General features: G+C 38.2%; 2 protein-coding genes across 29 annotated transcripts in view; one reads left to right on the top strand and one right to left on the bottom strand.

The window, feature by feature from the left end:
• The window catches only part of METTL4 (methyltransferase 4, N6-adenosine), a 491,081-nt gene extending 479,901 nt beyond the window's left edge, over window positions 1-11,180 (bottom strand). For 20 of the 27 annotated variants that reach the window (XR_014807703.1, XR_014807700.1, XR_014807699.1 and 17 more), the window contains exons 1-5: window positions 10,840-11,180; window positions 8,487-8,880; window positions 6,942-7,004; window positions 4,312-4,681; window positions 1,153-1,222 (exon numbers count right to left, since the gene is read on the bottom strand). Coding sequence is in view for 20 of the 27 variants with exons in the window: in XM_021096144.2 (XP_020951803.1) it covers window positions 1,153-1,222; window positions 4,312-4,681; window positions 6,942-7,004; window positions 8,487-8,873 (890 nt within the window). In the remaining 7 variants the exon portion in view is untranslated. The remainder of the gene's footprint in view (window positions 1-1,152; window positions 1,223-4,311; window positions 4,682-6,941; window positions 7,005-8,486; window positions 8,881-10,839) is intronic. The other 7 variants (XM_084964301.1, XM_084964302.1, XM_021096146.2 and 4 more) reach the window with 2 other exon arrangements.
• A 103-nt stretch (window positions 11,181-11,283) lies between these two features.
• Window positions 11,284-19,958, top strand: part of NDC80 (NDC80 kinetochore complex component) — a 54,935-nt gene continuing 46,260 nt past the window's right edge. Inside the window, exons 1-6 of one of the 2 annotated variants that reach the window (XM_013999249.3) lie at window positions 11,284-11,385; window positions 12,687-12,796; window positions 14,693-14,770; window positions 17,368-17,491; window positions 17,593-17,765; window positions 18,444-18,546. In XM_013999249.3, coding sequence (XP_013854703.2) covers window positions 12,696-12,796; window positions 14,693-14,770; window positions 17,368-17,491; window positions 17,593-17,765; window positions 18,444-18,546 — 579 coding nt within the window. In that variant the 5' untranslated portion in view covers window positions 11,284-11,385; window positions 12,687-12,695. Of the gene's footprint in view, window positions 11,403-12,686; window positions 12,797-14,692; window positions 14,771-17,367; window positions 17,492-17,592; window positions 17,766-18,443; window positions 18,547-19,958 lie in introns of both variants that reach the window. The other variant, XM_021096139.2, reaches the window with a different exon arrangement.

Here is a 19,958-nt window from a genome sequence, read left to right as displayed (position 1 = left end):
CATTACTACACGCAAGTCAGAAAGAACAGTTTGAATTTTTACCAGTTCAAAACTGTAAGGCCATTATTTCTTCATCACTTCTAAATGTATTACATTTTGGTAAGCTTACTAATATTTTATACATGATTTTTTATCATTCAAAATCAAGCAAACACTATTGTTTGGTAATCTGTACATTGCACAGGGAGCCCATACAGCCTTGAAACTACTGTCTCAATATTCCACCACATTTTCAAACCTCAGTCTATCATCCTGCTTTTCTTTCTTCCCAATCAGTTCTACTGGGCTCTCTGAAATTCTCATGCTTTCAATGCAAAAAAGTCCTATAGTCTTATACCTCTTGGCCATTAGCACTGTGAAGTCCAGCTTCTCTTGCTAGAACACTACTTGTTCCGCAACACCCATCAAACCAATGTGGCCCTTTCTCCAACATCCAACACACACAGCAGGGAGAGGAGAGGTCAGTATTCTCCTAGCTTCCCTACTGCCATTGCCAGGCTATCAGTCATCTTGTAGATACCATACAAGTGAAGTAAGTCAGACAAAGACAAACATCATATATCACTTACATGTGGAATCTAAAAAATAGTACAAATGAACTTATAAACAAAACAGAAACAGACTTGCAGACATAGAAAACAAACTTATGGTTACCAAAGGGTGGAAGAGATAAATTGGGAGTGTGAGATGAAGAGATGCACACTACCATATATAAAATAGATAAAACAATAAAGATTTACTGTATAGCACAGGGAACTATATTCAATCTTAAAATAAACTATTTTAAAAAAAAGAAAAGATAAATATTAAAATACTGAAGAGGAGTTCCCATTGTGACTCAGCAGGTTAAGAACTTCACTAGTATCCATGAAGATGCAGGTTCGACCCCTGGTCTCACTCAGTGGGTTATGGATCTGGCACTACTATGAGCTGTGGTGTAGGTCGAAGACGTGGCTCACATCCCGCGGTGCTGTGGCTGTGGCATAGGCTGACAGCTACAGTTCCAATTCGACCCCTAGCCTGGGAATTTCCATGTGCCGCAGGTTTGGCCCTAAAAAAAAGGCAAAAATAAATAAATAAAAATACTGAAGTGTTTACAAAGGACAACAGCACTGAAAAAGCATATCTAAAAGATAAATTATTTATACTTACCTGTTACTTCTTTTAACTGATTTGTTCTGCCATGGTGGATCTATCACAATTACATCATATGTTTTTCTACCTGAAAACAAAGACATATTTCATAAAATACTTTCTTTTTGTTTTGTTTTGTTTTGATTTTTAGGGCTACACTCACCGCATATGGAAGTTCCCAGGCTAGGGGTTAAATCAGAGCTACAGCTGCTGGCCTACACCACAGCCACAGCAATGTGGGATCCCAGCCATGTCCGCAACCTACACCACAGCCCACAGCAATGCCAAATCCTTAACCCACTGAGTGAGGCCAGAGATCGAAACCACAAACTCATGGATTCTAGTCAACTTTGTTAACCACTGAGCCACAAAGGGAACTCCCAGAAAATACTTTCTATATGTATCACTTTAAAAACTAAACATGTTCTTTAACACTGAAGTGCATTCACTACAGACACAAATATAACGGAATGCAACAAAAGGATTTGTGGCATTTGTTCAAATAGAATAATTTATCTTAAAAATTAATATATTTCCATTATAATTTAGTACCTCTGGGGCTTTAACGCAATTTCACCTATTGCATTTTTGCAGAGACTTCCTAAAAATAATAACAGCTCACTTAGCTGGACATCAAAGATTTGTAAATGTAATATAATCTTGGAGGCCATATTAATATGGTCCTCTCAAGCCTAGATAGGGTGTGGGGTTTTTTTGCTTTATTTTTTAACTTTTTATAAGGAACAAAACTTCAGCCTTTGAACTGCTGTATTGACCACAATAAGATTTCTCATTTTGTCTACTAGTGTCTTCATTTCTGGTCCCAGATCCATACCAGGATTACATGTTGCATTTAGTTGCCATATCTTCTAAATTTCCTTCAATTTGGGAAAGTTCTTCAGTCTTTGTCTTTTATGAACGTGACACTTTTGAAGACTACTGGCTAGTTATTTTATAGACTGTCCCTCCACTTGGATTTGGTATTTCCTCGTGATTAAATTTAGGTTATTTATTTTTGGCTAGAGTACCACCAAAGTGATGCCATGCTCTTATCAGAGCAACATTTCCAGGAAATACAGGCTGTCAAAATGTCTCATTATCAGTGATACTACCTTTGACCATTTGGTTTAAAGTGTTGGCAGCCAGATTCCTCCGGTTTTACCTTTTAATGAATAAGTTGTGGGAAGATGCTTTAAGACTGTGCAAATATCCTGCATCCCATCTTTTCACCCACTATTCTGATGCCCAAATACTGTGGTGTGTGCCAAATGGAAATTTTCTAGTTATATCATTCCACCCTCACTTATCAACTGGAATTTTACTGTAAGGAAGACCTTTTCCTTCTATAAACAAAGGTATATTTTTATAAATATACAATTTCATAAGTCATCAAAAGAATGCAAATTAAAATAAGCAAATAATGGTTTTAAATTATCAGAATAACAAAGATCAAAAAGAATGGAGTAGAGCATGATAGTCTCATTAATCTGTTACCTTGTCATTTATGCTGAAGAACTTAGGATTCTGACATGAACAACCAGTCATGTGTAAGATGGCTTGATAGTAATTAAAAGAACCTTCTTATCAATAAGCTATGTTACTTTAGTAACTTAAAATTTTGCTATAAAATGTCCAAATAACAATAAACAAAAGATTATATTCAGGAGTTCCCATCATGGTGCAGCAGAAACAAATCCAACTAGGAACCACGAGGTTGCGGGTTCGATTTCTGGCCTCACTCAGTGAGTTAAGGATCCAGCATTGCCATGAGCTGTGGTGTAGGTCTCAGACAAAGCTCGGATCTGGTGTTGCTGTGGCTGTGGTGCAGGCCAGCAGCCACAGCTCTGATTAGACCCCTAGCCTGGGAACCTCCACATGTTGCAGGTTCGGCCTTAAAAAAGGACAAAAAGACAAAAAAAAAAAAAAGATTATATTCAAGTTGATCAATATACCTCTTATCTACCTCATCCTTTAGAATATTTTAATAGTTATAATTCATTAGAAACATATAAATCATTGACCTAAACTCCTAATGCAGATCATCTCATCTAATCCTCAAAATTACCCTCAGAGGATGTATTATCATTTCCATTTTACAGATTAAGAAACAAACAGGCTCATTTTTCTGAAATGCCCAAAGATTCAATTAAATTTCAGAATCTAAATTCAAATTCAGATGTATATGATGCTAGACTTCAATAGCTAAATTTTTTTTTTGTCTTTTTTTTTTTTGTCTTTTCTAGGGCTGCACCCTCAGCACATGGAGGTTCTCAGGCTAGGGGTCTAAGTGGAGCTGTGGCCACCAGCCTACGCCACAGCCACAGCAACACAGGATCCCAGTCGCTTCTGTAACCTACACCACAGCTCATGGGAACGCCGGATCCTTAACCCACTGAGCGAGGCCAGGGATTGAACCCGCAACCTCATGGTTCCCAGTCGGATTCGTAAACCACTGACCCATGATGGGAACTCCTGTGTCTAAATTTTTAATTCTATACAGGAAAATATTTTAAGAAACTTTTTTTTTAAGAAACTTTAGATAATAAACTTAAGATGTAACCTAAAAGTCAAGGAATGGTTTGAGAATCAGCATTCATTTCTGAAATGTTTCTACTTTGCAATGAATAACAGTTAAATAAAGTTATTTGGACAAAACCAATTGTACCCTGAATCCTTAAGTCCAGAGCAATAACTATATTTACTTTCTTAGGAACTAAGTTTTTGACCCTTTGTTTGTAATAAGATTTTTTTTTTTTTTTTTTTTTTTGGTCTTTTTCTTCTTAGAGCCACACTAGTGGCATATGGAAGTCCCCAGGCTAGGGACTGAATTGGAGCTGTAGCTGGCAGCCTACACCACAGATTGGAGCCACATCTGCAACTTACACCACAGCTCACAGCAATGCCAGATCCTTAACCTACTGAAAAAGGCCAGGGATTGAACCAGCGTCCTCATGGATCTCATGGATACTCAGGTTTGTTACCACAGTGGAAACTTCCTTTTTTTAATTTTTAAAGTGAAAGTCAGCACTTTAAAATTGAGTTTAAAAGAAAAAAATATACCAAGAAAATTAAGTGTTTATCATAAAATGTTCATGTTCATTCAACATTCAGACTTGCTCTTGACTTTTGAGGCCACAGAAAAGTTATCTTTTTCTAAAAATAAACATAATAACTTACAATTCAGAAGTGGGTATATACAAGAAATGTCAGACAAAAGAAAACTGCTTTTTGGTGGCAGCAGGTATTTCTGTCCCATTAAAGTAATCATTTTTGTAAAGCTAGAGTTGTTTTCAACAATCCGTGAAAATAAATCTTGCTCTGTAACAGATATATCATCTTCCATCAATTGTAATGTCTGAAGTTCCATTTCATTCAGAGAAGGCACATGCTTTGCCATTTCACATAATTCTGACAAACTGCAGGTATCAAGTGGTAAAGTAACGGGCTTACTACACTTATCGCATTTTTCAGAAAGTGGATGAAGAAAGCCACTTTTGAGACCTTCTTGGATTAACTGTGAAGATCCATCTAAAATCAGCCCTCTGATCTGTAAGAGAATTGTTTTAAAGTACATTAAAATGTCACCAATATTAAAACAATTTTCTAAATAATAAAGTTCCTACTATGCTTTGAATATTTCAACTTATGGATTGAAATTAACATTCTTAATACTTACAGGAAAATAATTTTACACTACAATAAAAAGTTAAAAAGTCTAAATGTGAAGTTGCCATCATGGCTCAGCGGTAACAAACTCAACTAGTATTCAATCCCTGGCTGCACTCAGTTGGTTAAGGATCCAGCACTGCTATAAGATGTGGTATAGGTCGAAGATGCAGCTCAGATTCCATTGCTGTGGCTGTGGCACAGGCCTACACCTGCAGCTCTGATTCAACCCGTAACCCAGGAACTTCCATATACCATAGGTATGGCCCTTACAAAAAAAAAAGAAAAAAGAATGCAGTGACACAGGTCGCTGCAAAGGCAAGGGTTCTATTCTGGCCCTGCACAGTTGGTTAAAGGATCCAGATTCTGGCATTGCCACAGCTGCAGCACAGATTCAGTCCCTGGCCAGCAAACTTCCATATGCCACAGGTACAGCCATTTAAAAAAAAAAAAAAAAAAAAAAGGTTTCAGACCTTGGATGGATGTCAAGTAGTACAGAACAGTGGTTCCTAAAAAAGGAGAAAACCAACTGCTCTAGCTTACTGCCTTGAGAAAATTTCCAGGTAGCAGTACAGGAAGGAGACCCATTCAGAGTCTGACAGTCTCTGTGAGTTAAGGAGATACAGCTGGGAGTCTGGAAAGGCCAAGGCAGCTACAGTTTGCAGGGCAGGGTACCAGAGAGGAGAGTGCTGTACAGAGAAAGCTCCTGAGAGATTCAGAGGGTCAAGTCTCCCACCAGGTAGTGATCAGCACATATATGTGATGAAATACCCAACGTCAGGGAAAGAACCAGATAAAATGATCAGAGGGAACAACCCCCAGAGTTCACACATGACTTGTGCAGCCTATTTTGAAAGATTAGGGGAAAAAATAGAAAAGGATAGTGAGGCACCTATTACAACCATATTCATATGTTCAAAAATGTAAAGAGAAAAAAGCTTGTTAAGAAGAGACAGGGAAACTATAAGAAAAGACCAAACTGAGTATCTTACGATAAAAACCGTAACGCAGAAATGAAAAATACACTACATTGGATTAACAACAGATTAGACACTAAAGAAGAAAAGATTAATGCACTTGAAAACAACAATAAAAGTGCCCAAAATGAAGAGGGCAGAAAAAATATCTGAGGAGAAATAGACAAAAATTTCCAAATTTGCTGAAGAAGATCAACAAAGGGAGGAGGAAGAGGAAGGGGAAAATTACTTTAAGGACCATCACAACTAAATCACTGAACATGTTCAAAGCAGCTGGAGACTTTCACTTCCAACCAAGATGGAGTAATAGGGACAACAGCTTTCAAAACACTGGACAGCAGGCAACAAAGGAAAGTGAAAGAAATCAAAGGTAAGCCCAATGACTGCCCCTGCTAACTACCTGGCAAGTTTCCAGGCCACAGGAAGAAGACACTGGGCAGAGTCTAAAAGAAATCCAGAGTTGAGGAGACAGACCTGAGAATATGGGAAGGCCAAGACAGAGTTCACAGGAGAGTACCAGAGAGGAACGAGCTATACAGGAGAGAACTCTGTAGATATGCAGATAGTCACAGTGAAGAAATCTTCCTGAACACCGATCAGTGCCAGTGTGCGAGGGAATATCCAATGCCAGGAAAAGAACCACCCAAAAGGACTAAAAGAAACAGTGCCTGGAGTTCTCATAGGGCCAAGAATAGCACCTAGACTGGAAAACATCTTGATTCACAGGACAATTAGAAGACAATTCACCAGGGGTCTCTCTCTGTGAGCAAAGGCACTGATAGCTTTTGTTCCAGAATAAATCTTCACATGTTGGTTTGCAACCTTGGGAGCTTTCTCAGTGAAATCTGAAACCAACTCCCACACATAGAAGGCAAGGAGAGACAAAAGAAAGGGGCTTTTATCATTTCTAAAATTTCTAGACTTAACTAATATAGTGTGTTTACTTATGTTAAATATGTAAATGAGGAGTCTATGAGGTTTTAATAAAATTAGTTTAAAGTGTTCATTACTGTGCAAGTAACAATAAATCACTCCACTGTTCAATTCTAACCTTTATCAAAATGGCTACTAAATTTTTAAGAACATTCTTATTTACATTGTCCATTTACTTATACTAGTTTACATCCACCCTCCAATGTCACTGATGAACACTTTACACCTTACCTTTGTATGGTACTCCATAGCATCCAATTCACCTTGATTGAAAACAACACATCTCTTACGCTTCTAAAGAGTAAATTACAGGAAAAAATTATGTTGCCATCCATCATAATATTGATATTTTGAAATACATTACTATCTCTTTTCTTTATCACAGTTCCCATATCATGTATCTCATTCTTTAAGAAGTAAAAACTAATTACTGCGGTCAAAATCAGTGCAGGGTGTGGCCTGGGAGGTAAACTTCCCCAATTAATAACAATTATTATTACCATTATTACAAACAAAATGGGTGAGAAAATGTCACCTAGGCCTTCTCTCCTACTAGTTAAGAACTAGTACCACATGATAAAATGTAGCATGACATCCTTAGAACCCAAGGAAACTGTGATACTATATAAAGAGTTATCAGTGTCACCTGTTGATATATGGTATAATTCTCCTAAGCTTTCTTCATTTGTGAGGAAAGAAAAGTATCCATGTACTATCATCAAAAAAGTTGCAAATGTACTTTTAATAGCACTCTATGCTTGCTCTGAGGATTAGGTACAAATAAGGTATGTTTTACATCTAACAAACTCCATGGCAAAGACCATGTAAGACAGTGCAATGTAGAACAGGGACTTTGCACTTTTTATTGCTGAAAAATCAGTGCTTACATGGTGGTAAACTCCTAGAAGGCTAACAACAAATATTTGTTAGCTGAATAAATAAATGGACCCTCTATTACTTTCCTTCTTCTAATTCTCAACTTGCTTTCTTATTTAGTATCTTTCTTCCCCACTCGATTATAAGATCCAAGACAGCAGGGATTATATTCATCTTGTTATATCACTCTGTGAAAGACAGCAAATATTTCTTGGGTGAATAATGAATGTAATTCCTATCTCTGACAAGGAAAATGCTAATGTAATCTGTCTGAAATGGACTTTGTATAATCACCTCTGAACTCTTCAAAGATGTCAAATTATTAAAGCATAATTAATTTGATCCTATCTGGCATTCTCAAAACTTTTGATTGCATCACTGTGTATCCAAATATATATACTTTAAAAATATATACATTTTCCATAGAAGTTTTATACTTTTATCACTAGAAACCTTTCAAAAATATCACCCTTCTTCCAAACATTTATTATATAAACTTATTCCCAAAGGACGGGTCTCTGTAATTCCCCCAAAATCTATATACTGCTTTAGAATTTTACAGAGAAACATGTTTTTAAGCAAAAATAGGTGTAAAAACATGCAATTAATATGAAAGCCTAGGCAAATAGGGGTTTTTTGTTATCATCGTTTAGTTTTGTTTGTTTGCTTACTTAATAGAGCATTCACTTTTGAATCAACTTGGCTTACTTTTGAAATAAGCAAATTGGGTCTTCTAAGAATGATAGAATGTTAGTAAAAAGTTAAAAATTACTTTGGATATGCTAAAGCCTTATTATACTTTATTGATTATTCTTTATACTTAGAAAATCACAAGATATTGGAAAAATTGGAATAATAAATTTGTCTGTAGAAAAATTAAAATTTCTTAAAACTTACTACCTTTCTCTTAATAGAAATGGAGGCTTCTTTCTTAACATCATTTGCTAGATCTTCCTTTTCATTACTTTGTTGGCATTCTTTGTGAATAGCAGAAGTTATATAAGGTTTAGTGACATCAAACAGTTCAGATCGAAAAACATATTTCTGCATGGACATTTCACGATTTCCTCCATCATCATTCTCTGGCTTACTGGAAGAAGCAATAAATGCAGGAGAGGCTCCAAAAGAGAATACAGAATCCTTGTGAAGAGAGTCAAGGTGAACAGAAGTAGGCTCATTTTTACTGCAACAAGGCTCATGATGCTGGTGAAGTTCATAGCTTATCTTGTTAATGAAAGAAAGATGATCCAGTAACCATCCTGATGACAGCTGGTGCACCACAGACATTCTCTTTCTTCAAAAACAAAAACAAAAACACTGGGAATTAGAGACTAGAAGTAAAACCCAACTTTCCTGATTAAGTTCTTAAATATCCTGTTTTTCAATAAAAATATACTTCATATACATGTAGATTTGATGTGCAAGTATATAAACTTGACATGTACGCAAAAGAGAATTTAAATTGTATACGTTAATGTTACTTAGCAAGACTAAGGAAAATCACATTTTAATATAAACTTTTAATTTCAGGGATAAAAATTCAAAATGTTCAGCCAATTGACCAAAGAGAGTTAAAACCTGATCTTACTTCTGAAATCCCAGTTAGATCCTCCTATCTCCCCAGGCCCTCTATACAACCTCCTGCTTAGTACTTAGATCTAGCTACTAGGTCTACACCCTCCAAGTCAGGAAGACACTTAATCCTTAAAAGATGACTGTCTTGCAAAGCAAAGAATAAACACTACACTACCTATGAGAATTCAGCCTTTTTAATGAGCTAAACCTAGAGAAGGTCACAGAATTTCCAGAGGAGTTGTTAGCACATCAGCCTTTGTTTTTTCAAACTACATTTGCCATAGTAAGTGGGCCCATTCTGCAGTCTCACTACTCTACTACTCACTGCTAACAATGTGGTGCAGAAAGGGCAAAAAGCAGAGTAAAATGCAATATTTTTTTTTTCTGTCTTTTGAGGGCCGCACCCGCAGCATATGGAGGTTCCCAGGCTAGGGGTCATATCGGAGCTGTAGCTGCTGCCCTACGCCACAGCAAAGCCAGATCCGAGTTTTGTCTGCAACCTACACCACAGCTTCCAGCAACACCAGATCCTTAACCCACTGAGCAAGTCCAGGGATCAAATCCGCAACCTCATGGCACCTAGTCGGATTCATTTCCACTGAGCCACGACGGAAACTCCAAAAATGCAATTTTTAATAGCACATCAGAAGCACTAACCCCTAGCAAAATGGCAAGGTTAAGAGTCCAGATCTGTAACTGGTTCTGAGCAGTTCTCTTCCGGCAATAAGGCTTTTCAAAACTTCCTTATCTTTTTTTTTTAACAGTTTTTAAAGTTGAAGTATAGTTAATTTACAATGCTGTGTTAGCTTCAGGTGTACTGCAAAGTGACTCTTTTTCAGGTTCCTTTCCATTATAGGTTATTACAAGACATGTACTATAGTTCCCTGTGCAATACAGTAGGTCCTTGTTAAGTCTACTTAATACATACTACTGTGTATTTGTTAATCCCAAACTACTAGTTTGTCTCCTTCCCCCATCCCCCTCTGATAACCATAAAATTGTTTTCTAAGTCTGTGAGTCTGTTTTTTAAATAAAGAACTACCTTATCTTTTCTCTAAAAGAAGGCTTTTAGTTCTGGATTGCTTATTAAATCTGGTGTAGTGGAAAACTTAAGAGGAGAAGAGAATAAGAAATACATCAAGTGATTAACAGTAGTTAATAACAGTAGCATTTAGATTTAAAATCTAACTCCGTATATTAGCAGTACGACCACGGACAAGTTACTTGATCTCAGTGAGCCTTAATTTCATCATTTTTAGGACATCTCAGAGGGCAGTTCAGAGAATTAAATGAGATAATCGACAAGAAGTGTTTGTTGTGCAAGGTGTCTGACACAAAGCAAGTGCTCAAATAAATGCTACGGATGATGGTAATTCTGTTCTCAATCCTCCCTTCCGAGTCATTACTTGGGGTGAAGAGGTCCTGAAATTGTAGTGATAGCTAGAACGTCGACAGAAGACTGAAACTCGGCCAGGAAAGGTGACGTGCCCCAAATTAAGTGCACTTCTCCCTCCTATTTGGCCTCACGCCGGGTCCCTCCACCTCCTCGCAGGCCGCCACTAGAGGGCCGTAGAGCCCCAGACAGCAGTGCAGCTCTGAGCGTGAACCCTGGTGGCCGCCTCCATAGCGCGACCCTCGGAGCCGACTGCTCCCACAGCAGGCCGTCACTGTCTCCTACCTCACCGCCTCCCTCGTCAGAACAGTGCACGCCGCCTTCCCAGACTTCCTTCCTGAAACAGCACCCAGCTAAACAGTGGTCTTGAAAGACACTCCTTTCAGAGCATAAGCAAAAAAAAAAAAAAAAAAAAAAATCTCCTTTTCTAAGAGTCAGCAGGAGCGGCCCTGCTGCTGTACGGAAAAAGCGTTCCAGGGCTGCTTGGAGCGCTAAGCTCGCTACCCAAGGGCTTAGAGCGCCTGGGTCCTTGGAGCTAAATACAGGAATCGGGCCAAACTCCATAGAAGACACTTCAGAGACATTAGACGCCAGTGCGCCCCGTGAGGCGGCAGGGCGCCACCGTCACGCAAAGTTCCGGCGCGCGGGATTTGCGCACGCGCGCGCACGTCAGCGCGATGACGTCAGCGCCGGCGGAGATTTTAAAATTCGAACGGCACGGGCGGGAGCAGAAAGGAGTTAGTGTTTTGGCTGCCACTGTCCGTTTTAGCTGGCAATTGCACGGTTTACAGAGATTCGGCTGCCGGGTCGTGTCAGGAAGCTGGAAGAAAGGTGACTAATGACTTCAGGTTAATTTCGTTCCGGCAGTTCTGGTCTGGAGGGGGAACGCTAGGGCAACAACCCGTTAAATTCGGAGGCCTGGAGGACGGCGTTCTGGTGTTTGCTCTCCTAACTCGCCTCCGGCCGAATCTATGCCAGGCGCTAGTTTCCCGGAGTCCAGTAAATTTCTAATGGCGGTGATTTCCTAAAGGAGAAAGGAAGGGTCAAGGGGACACTAGTGGTAAGAAGAGGGAATGGAGAAAGGAAAAGGGGATTAACTGATGGAAGCAGAGAGAGGAAGAACAAGATGAGGGACTGTTTGGTGTGTTGCGTTTGAGATACTAGTGTAACATCCTGGTGGCCATGTAAGGAATACATCTGGAAGTCTCAGTCTCAGATTTTAAGAGTACATTTTAACTGGAGATTGGTAGTGGACCTAAAGATATAGATGAGAGTGGAAAAGTTTAATAGATGCAGAAGCGTATACTGGAGACGAAATAGTTGGCCAAAGAGGAAAAGAGTGCAGTCAGTTGAAAAGACAAAGGTGAGCCCAGAGATGTAGAAGGATTACCACAAATGTCCACTTTCCTGGAAACCAGGGAAGGATCTGGAAGAACTCGGTGTATAGTGTCTAATGCCTCAGAGCTAAGTTAGGATCAAAAGATTTGTTAATCAAGAGTATCCCAGGCAGGAGGCAACCGTTTCAGTAACTGGGAAGGGGGTGAGGTACGACTGTGGTCTCAGAAAATGGAAGCAGTCTGTAGACCAGATAATTTATCCTTGATGAAGGGAGATTGAAGCAAGAGAGGCAGAAATTGAAGAATATAAGTGGGAGACAGAGCAAGAGAGATGGATGTTAGGAAAAGCAAACAGAATGGCTCTATTCTGAGACAGAAGAAAAGGAAACAGGTAGTTCTTTTCAGGTAGCCTCTAACTCCCCACTGAGAGGCACAGCCAACAGTAGTGATGTGGTCTGAGTTAGGATGCAGAGTTTTAACTACCATAAATACCCTTGTGAAGGTAGGAGTCATAACTAACCTTTGTATTGTTTGCATTGCTTTGCATGCTTCCTGGTACATGGTAGGCAGTAAGTGTTTATGTGTGTTGAATACTTTTAAATGGAGTTAGATAGATATTCCCTGCAAATGAGGACTTCACCTTACACGAACAAGTAAAGATAGCCCAGGAAAGATTATCTTGAAGAAATGATGACACTTGGCTGCCTTTCTCTTTGAGGATACAAATAATTGTTGGTGCTTAACATACCACCTATGTCTGGAAAGACCTTTTTAATACCAAATTCATGAATGCAGGTTATAAGCATGAAACGAAGTTCAGTTTCCACCGGTGGTGCTGGACGCCTCTCTATGCAGGAATTAAGATCCCAGGACTTAAACAAACAAGGCCTCCATACCCCTCAAACGTGAGTACCTCATGCCTTATTGTCTTTGGCAAAGAAATTTGTAAAGATGGTTAATACAAAGACGTAGTATGAGTGGTGTGATGGATCTTGTCTGTTCTCAGTAGGACCTAATTTGGAGTCCCTGAAGGCTAAAAGTGGGCATGTTACTAGATGTTGTATTTTTTCCTCATTTGTTACTTAAATCTCCAAATCCATGTCCTTTGCTAGGCAATCCCTGAAGGACTGCTAATTCCCCTTCAATGCTCTTTCATTCTTATTTTCCTCCTTTACTCTTGAGCTGCTTGGTTGAGTAGGTTCTGTGCTATAATTTTCAAATTACTGAGATGGATCCTACTAGCAGAGTTCTCAATCAAAGGTATTATCTGCTCTGATAATTAACTGCAGTTTAGCAGCAACCTACAGAACACCACTTCTCCAAACTATTTTGTCAAGATTCACTAGGAAAAACTGGTGTCCAGAGTTCCCGTTGTGGCTCAACAGGTTAAGAACCCAGCTAGTATCCATGGGGATGCAGTTCAATCCCTGGCCTACCCAGTGGGTTAAGGATCTGGTGTTGCCCTAAGCTGTGGTGTAGGTTACAGATGCAGCCCAGATCCTGCGTTGCTGTGGCTGTGGTGTAGGCCAGCAGCTGCAGCTCCCATTTGACCCCTAGCCCGGGAACTTCCATATGCCACAGGTGTCGTCCCCCCCCGCCCCGCCCTCCCCCCAGAAAAGAACACAAAAGAATTTGCTTTCACTATATCCAATATCTTGTAATAATCTATGATGGGAAAGAATCTGAAGAAGTGTGTGTGTGTATGATTATATTCGTGTATATATATGAATCACTTTGCTGTATACCTGAAATGTTGTAAATCAACTATCCTTCATTTTTTTATACTTTTAAAAATTAAAAATAAAATGAGGGGAAAAAAAAGAACTTGCTGTCATAAACTAATTATTGCCTATGAGTGATTTTCTTACAATCTAACCCAAGTGAGTTGTATGAATCCTTGTCCTTACTAAAGTACAAGTTACTTGCTAACTCTTCTTAAATTACTTAGGTTTACATGGTAGAAGCCTTTCTACTTTTAGAAATTTGAAATATTAATACATTTTTATTTTCTGAAATCAGAAGTTTTTGAACTGTTCCATATTACTACACCAAAAGATTTTTGCCATAGATTGTATTAGAAGCTAAAAACTGCCTTTTTTGGAGTTCTCGTTATGGCTCAGTGATAAGGAACCCTATTAGTATTCATGAGGATGCAGGTTCGATCCCTGGCCTCGTTCAGTGGGTTAAGGATCTGGCATTGCTGGCAGTTGCAGTGTAGGTCGCAGATGTGGCTTGAAGGCTTGGATCCTACATTACTGTGTCAGTGGTGTAGGCCAGCAGCTGTAGCTCTGATTCAACCCCTAGCCTGGGAACTCCCATATGCCACAGATGCACCCCTAAAAAGACAAGAAAAGAAAAAGAAAAAAAGACTGCCTTTGTCAATGTTTTGGGAATGTAAATGACACAATGTTTATTCTTATGTGTAATTGTATTCTAACTAAAAGTGAGCCTCAAAAGAAATAATTTCAAATGTGGCCATCAGTTTATGATTGAAAATTCCTATTTTAAATTTCTTTTCCTTTGAAGTCATCCATAAATGTACATATTTTAAGAGAATTAAAGTTACAATGTCGATATGGGGTTTCTTCTACTTTCTTCTTAGCATTTTAATGTTAAAATATATACCAAGCTTAAGCCTATCCTACTTATAACAGCTATGGTTGATGGTAAAAATTTTCATGATTTTGAATTATTCTTATGGTGATGGGGAAGAAGGGTTTGTTCCAATGTAGTTCCAAAAGTTTCTTGAACTAATATTTTTACATTTATTTTAAGAGTTTGTTTTTTTCTTATTCTTAAAGCAAAGAGAAATCAACCTTTGGAAAATTCAATATAAACAAACCTGCATCTGAAAGAAAACTCTCTGTATTTGGCAAAAGGTAATGATTTTTTTATTCTAATGAAGGGATTCTTATAGCTATGCTTTGGGCTAGATGCTGTCAAAGTACAAAAAATTATATGCCATGATCCCTTTCAAGAGAAAGTTATAATCTAGTTTTCCTCTGGTTAAAATGGTTATATTTGCTTTAGATGATGCTAAGAGATATATCAGCATATTCAGACCACTGTTTCGTTGTTTCAAGTGAATGTTTGATTGAAAATTCTCTATGTAGCTTTCAGATACTATGGAATCATAGCATTTAAAATTAGGAACCATCATCTAGTCCAACATTTTAGTTACTGACTTTTTTATACTCTTAAATATTAAAGAATCCAGAGAGCTTTTATTTTGTAAACTATATCTATTAATATTAACCATATTAGAAATTGAAACAAAAAATTTTATTATGTAATAATTCAATTTAAAATAACAATAACCCATTACATGTTAACATAAATAATGTGCTTTAATTTTTTAACAGAATTTCCAAAAAAACTATTTCATTAAGAAAAGTGACATTGTTTTACACTTTTGCAAATCTCTTTAATGTCTGGCTTAATAGAAGGTAAATAGATTCTCATATCTACTACTGCACTCAGTCTATTACAATATCTTACATCATGTAGTCAGCTTCTAGAAAACTCCACTGTGAATGAGAATGAAAGGGACAAATAATATCTCAATTTTCTTTTGACTTCGCGGATTCCCAACATGACACTTTGAGAACCACTGTCTAGAGTAGATCAGGGGCTGCCTGGGCTGGATGTTCGGTAAAGATTGACAGTTAAAGGGTATAAGACTTGTGGGAGATAGAAATGTTTCATATCTTGATCGTGATGGACATTACACAGATGTATACATTGTCAGATCTCATCAAACTGTACACTTTAAACCAGTACACTTTATTCTAAGCAAATTGTTCCTCAGTAAAGTTATTTTTCTAAGAAATGCCCAACTCCAGAGTTCCCATTGTGACTCAGTAGTTAACAAACCCGACTAGCATCCATGAGGACTCAGGTTCGATCCCTAGCCTCAATCAGTGGCTTAAGGATCCCTCATTGCTGTGAATTGTGGTATAGGTCACAGACGTGGCTAGGATCCCACGTTGCTGTGGCTCTGGTGTAGGCCAGTGGCTACAGCTCCAGTTGGACCCCTAGCCTGGGAACCACCATATGCCACGGGTGCAGCCCTGAAAAGACCAAAAATAAGAAGGTTAAGAAAAGAAATGCCCAACTCCAGAATAAAGAAATTGTTCTTTCCTCTCACCAAAATAAAACTTTGTTTTAAGAGAAGTGTTTGTTTAATTGCTTTAAAGATATTTAGAAATGGCTTATGTTACCTTATGAAACATCTTTGTCATGAAACCAAGTTAAACTCTTTTGGTGTTCATTCTGGTTGATGTAGATCTATGTCATTTTATTTTCTTTTTAGGGCCACACCTGGGGCTTAAGGAAGTTCTTAGGCTGGGGGGTCGAATTGGAGCTGCAGCTGCTGTCCTATGCCTCAGATACAACCACACTGGATCTGAGCCACAGTTTCGACCTACACCACAGCTTGCAACAATGCCAGATCCGTAACCCACTGAGTGAGGCCAGGGTTCAGACCCACATCCTCACGGACACTATGTGTCCTTAACCAGCTGGAATTCCTTAAGGCATTTTTATAATGTAACTTTCATCTCAGAGCTGAACTTCAGAGATAATGATGATAGTGATTATAAAATCTAACATTTGCTGGACATTTTTATAAGCCAGATACTGTTTTATGTGCTGTTTTATATCTGTTTATCAACCCTCAGAACTGCCCTATGATTAGGTACTGTTATTTTCTTCATTTTATTGATAAGAAAATTGAAGCACAGAGGTTAAGTAGTTTACCCAAGGTCATATGACTAATCATAGAGAATTTTTAACCACAGACTATGGTTTAAAACCCTATGTTCTGGAGTTCCTGTCGTGGCTCAGTGGTTAACGAATCCGACTAGGAACCATCAGGTTGCGGGTTCAGTCCCTGGCCTTGCTCAGTGGGTTAAGGATCCGGCATTGCCATGAGCTGTGGTGTAGGTCACGGACGCGGCTCGGATCCTGTGTTGCCGTGGCTCTGGCATAGGCCAGTGGCTGCAGCTCCGATTGGACCCCTAGCCTGGGAACCTCCATATGCCGCGGGAGCGGGCCTAGAAAAGGCAAAAAAAAAAAAAAAGTAGTTTTCTCACAATAAAAAATAGAAAATAAAGGGGCTGGAAGTGAAGGAGTGATCATGGAGGGTTAAGTAAGATGTTGAAAAGATTTGGGTTGAGTAGACCTGGAGAATGGTTGGTGCAGAAGATCTTATAGACTGAAAAACCACATTTTCAAAGGCTGATGTATGTGTTAGTAATACGAAGTACCAGAAGCGTAGTCCCGCCTCTTTATACTTTATTCTTCTTTATTTGCTCTGCTTTAAGTAAGAAAAATCTGTTTAGTTAAATAAAAAAAACAAAGAATTGAACTTTAATGTTTGATACTGATGTTAAAAATGTAAAATTACCTTGAAATAATTTAGGCTTGACCACAGAAGGGAATAGTTTTGACTGACTTATAAAAAATATATTTCCAGAACCAGTGGACATGGATCCCGAAATAGTCAGTTTGGCATATTTTCCACTTCTGAGAAAATCAAGGACCCAAGACCGCTTAATGACAAAGCATTCATTCAGCAATGTATTCGACAACTCTGTGAGGTATTTTACAATCCTAAATATTCCAAGTTATGTGTGGTCTCAAGTATTTTTCAATAATTTTCCTATTATAAAATATTTGAGTTTCATAAAAATTATTATAGTTTCTTTCAGAAAACGGTTATGCCTATAGCGTATCCATGAAATCACTACAAGCTCCTTCTGTTAAAGACTTCCTAAAGATCTTCACTTTTCTTTATGGCTTCCTGTGCCCTTCATATGAACTTCCTGACACAAAGTTTGAAGAAGAGGTTCCAAGAATCTTTAAAGATCTTGGGTTTGTATGTTATATTTCTCATTAGCCTAGAGAGATTGTTGGAATTAAGAAAATGGAGCTCAATAAATGTGTAAAGATTCCAAGTTAGAGAAATAATATATTTTAAAATGGTCACTGTGGGCAACATGCAAGATAAATTGACAAGGCAAAAAAAAAAAAAAAAAAAAAACTGGAGATTATCACTGAACTACAGATGATAGATCGTGAAGCAGAATAGACAGGATGGGTTGGATACACAGATTTTATAGAAACAGACAATACAGGATTGAAGGCATGGTGAAAATGGAGTGAAATAATGTCAAAAAAAGCCTGTGTGGAATAAACACCAGGGAAATGGATTTGAGGAGGAGAAATACATACCTGTGGTTAATTTGGGATACACTGGAATTGAGGGAACATTCTCTCAGGAGAGAAGTCCAGCATATTGGTTGTAAATCAAGTTCTTCAGCTTAGGGGACATATGTACAAAGTAATCTGTAGAAAAGAAACCAAAAAAATATATAAATCATTTGAGAGTAAGATGGCCAAGGGGAGAATATCAGCAAATATCTCACTTCTAAACAAGTCAAGACTGTTGGTAGACACAGGGAATTTTTTTAAAAATTTAACTTCTTGCTTAACTTAGCCATTATTTTTACAAGATTAAAATACTACCTTATTTTTTATAATTTTTCATAGGTATCCTTTTGCATTATCCAAAAGCTCCATGTATACAGTGGGGGCCCCTCATACCTGGCCTCACATTGTGGCAGCCTTGGTTTGGCTCATAGACTGCATCAAGGTATTTGATTTCTCATTTTAAATATACACATAGGAAAAACTGTTTTTCTTCAAGATGTTTCTATTTCTCTCTCAGTCTTGCTTTTTACCAGTATCTCTGTGATAAGTCTGTATCAGTGTTCAATTTTCAAAGCATGTTTGTTTTTAAGTTCTTCAAAGTGTTAACACATGATTCCAGAGATGAGAGAAGGAAATATCACATTGGCGAGGAGAGCATTTGTTTTCATGCAGTTTTACAGCTCACAAAAACACAACAAAACACTAAGTCAGCAGAACTTTCCCCCATAACATTTATTTGGGTTTTTCCCCTTTTTATTTTATTTATCATTTATTTATTTACTTTTTAGATCAGTGCCCCCAGCATATGAAAGTTCCCAGGCTAGGGGTCTAATCGGAGCTGCAGCTGCCGACTTACACCACAGCCATAGCAACGCTGGATCCAAGCTGTGTCTGCAGCCTACAGCACAGCCCACAGCAACACCAGATCCTTAACCCACTGAGCAAGGCCAGGGATCGAACCCACAACCTCATGGTTCTAGTCAGATTCGTTTCCGCTGCGTCACGACAGGAACTCCTCCCTTTTTATTTAAAATCTATATTCATTGCGAATGTTTTGGAAAATACAGAAAAGCATACACGAAATTGGTATACTCATAATCCCGCAACTCAGAGACAACAACTTAAAACATTTCCTTGGGATATAGTTTTACAGGTGCATTTTTGCTGTACAGTTATGTGTGTTTCTCAAACTCTTGATACATAGTGACAGATTTCCCTCCAGGGGAGTTCCCATCATGGCTCAGTGGTTAACAAACCCAGCTAGTATCTGTGAGGACAGAGGTTGGATCCCTGGCCTCACTCAGTGGGTTAAGGATCTGGGATTGCTGTGAGCTGTGGGTGTAGGTCACAGATGTGGCTCTGATCCCATGTTGCAGTAGCTATGGTGTAAGGCGGCAGCTACAGCTCTGACTCAGCCCTTAGCCTGGGAACCCCCATATGCCTTGGGTACAGCCCTAAAAGGACAAAAAAGACCAAAAAAAAAAAAATTTCCCTCCAGAAAAATTGCACCAGTTAAAAGCTCCTAAACAATGTCTTAGAATATTCATCTTCCCACATGATAGACGTTACTGTTTTAAAATCTTTATCCATTTGGGAAGTAGAAAAGTAGCTCATTTTAATATATTACTGAAGTGATTATGTGTTTATATGGTTTATCATTATCACTGCTGTTTCTTATAACTTGCTTGTATGTTCTTTTTTGGCCTATTTTATATTTCATTATTTTTTTTCTGCTATTAATTTAATCCTTTATACATGGAACTCCTTATATGTTAAGCTTATTGATGTTTTTATTAATTGATAACCTGAAAAGCAGTATATTCTGTTTTTGTTTTTAAATATGAATCTTTTTCA

This window comes from Sus scrofa, chromosome 6 (genome assembly GCF_054392235.1).
Source record: "Sus scrofa isolate SSC_HxYL_T2T_F1_AM1 chromosome 6, Sscrofa_HxYL_maternal_Yorkshire_Landrace_v2.0, whole genome shotgun sequence".
NCBI classification, from domain to species: Eukaryota; Metazoa; Chordata; class Mammalia; order Artiodactyla; family Suidae; genus Sus; species Sus scrofa.
Note: the sequence above shows the minus strand (reverse complement) of the source record. Positions and strands in the feature narration are given on the sequence as shown.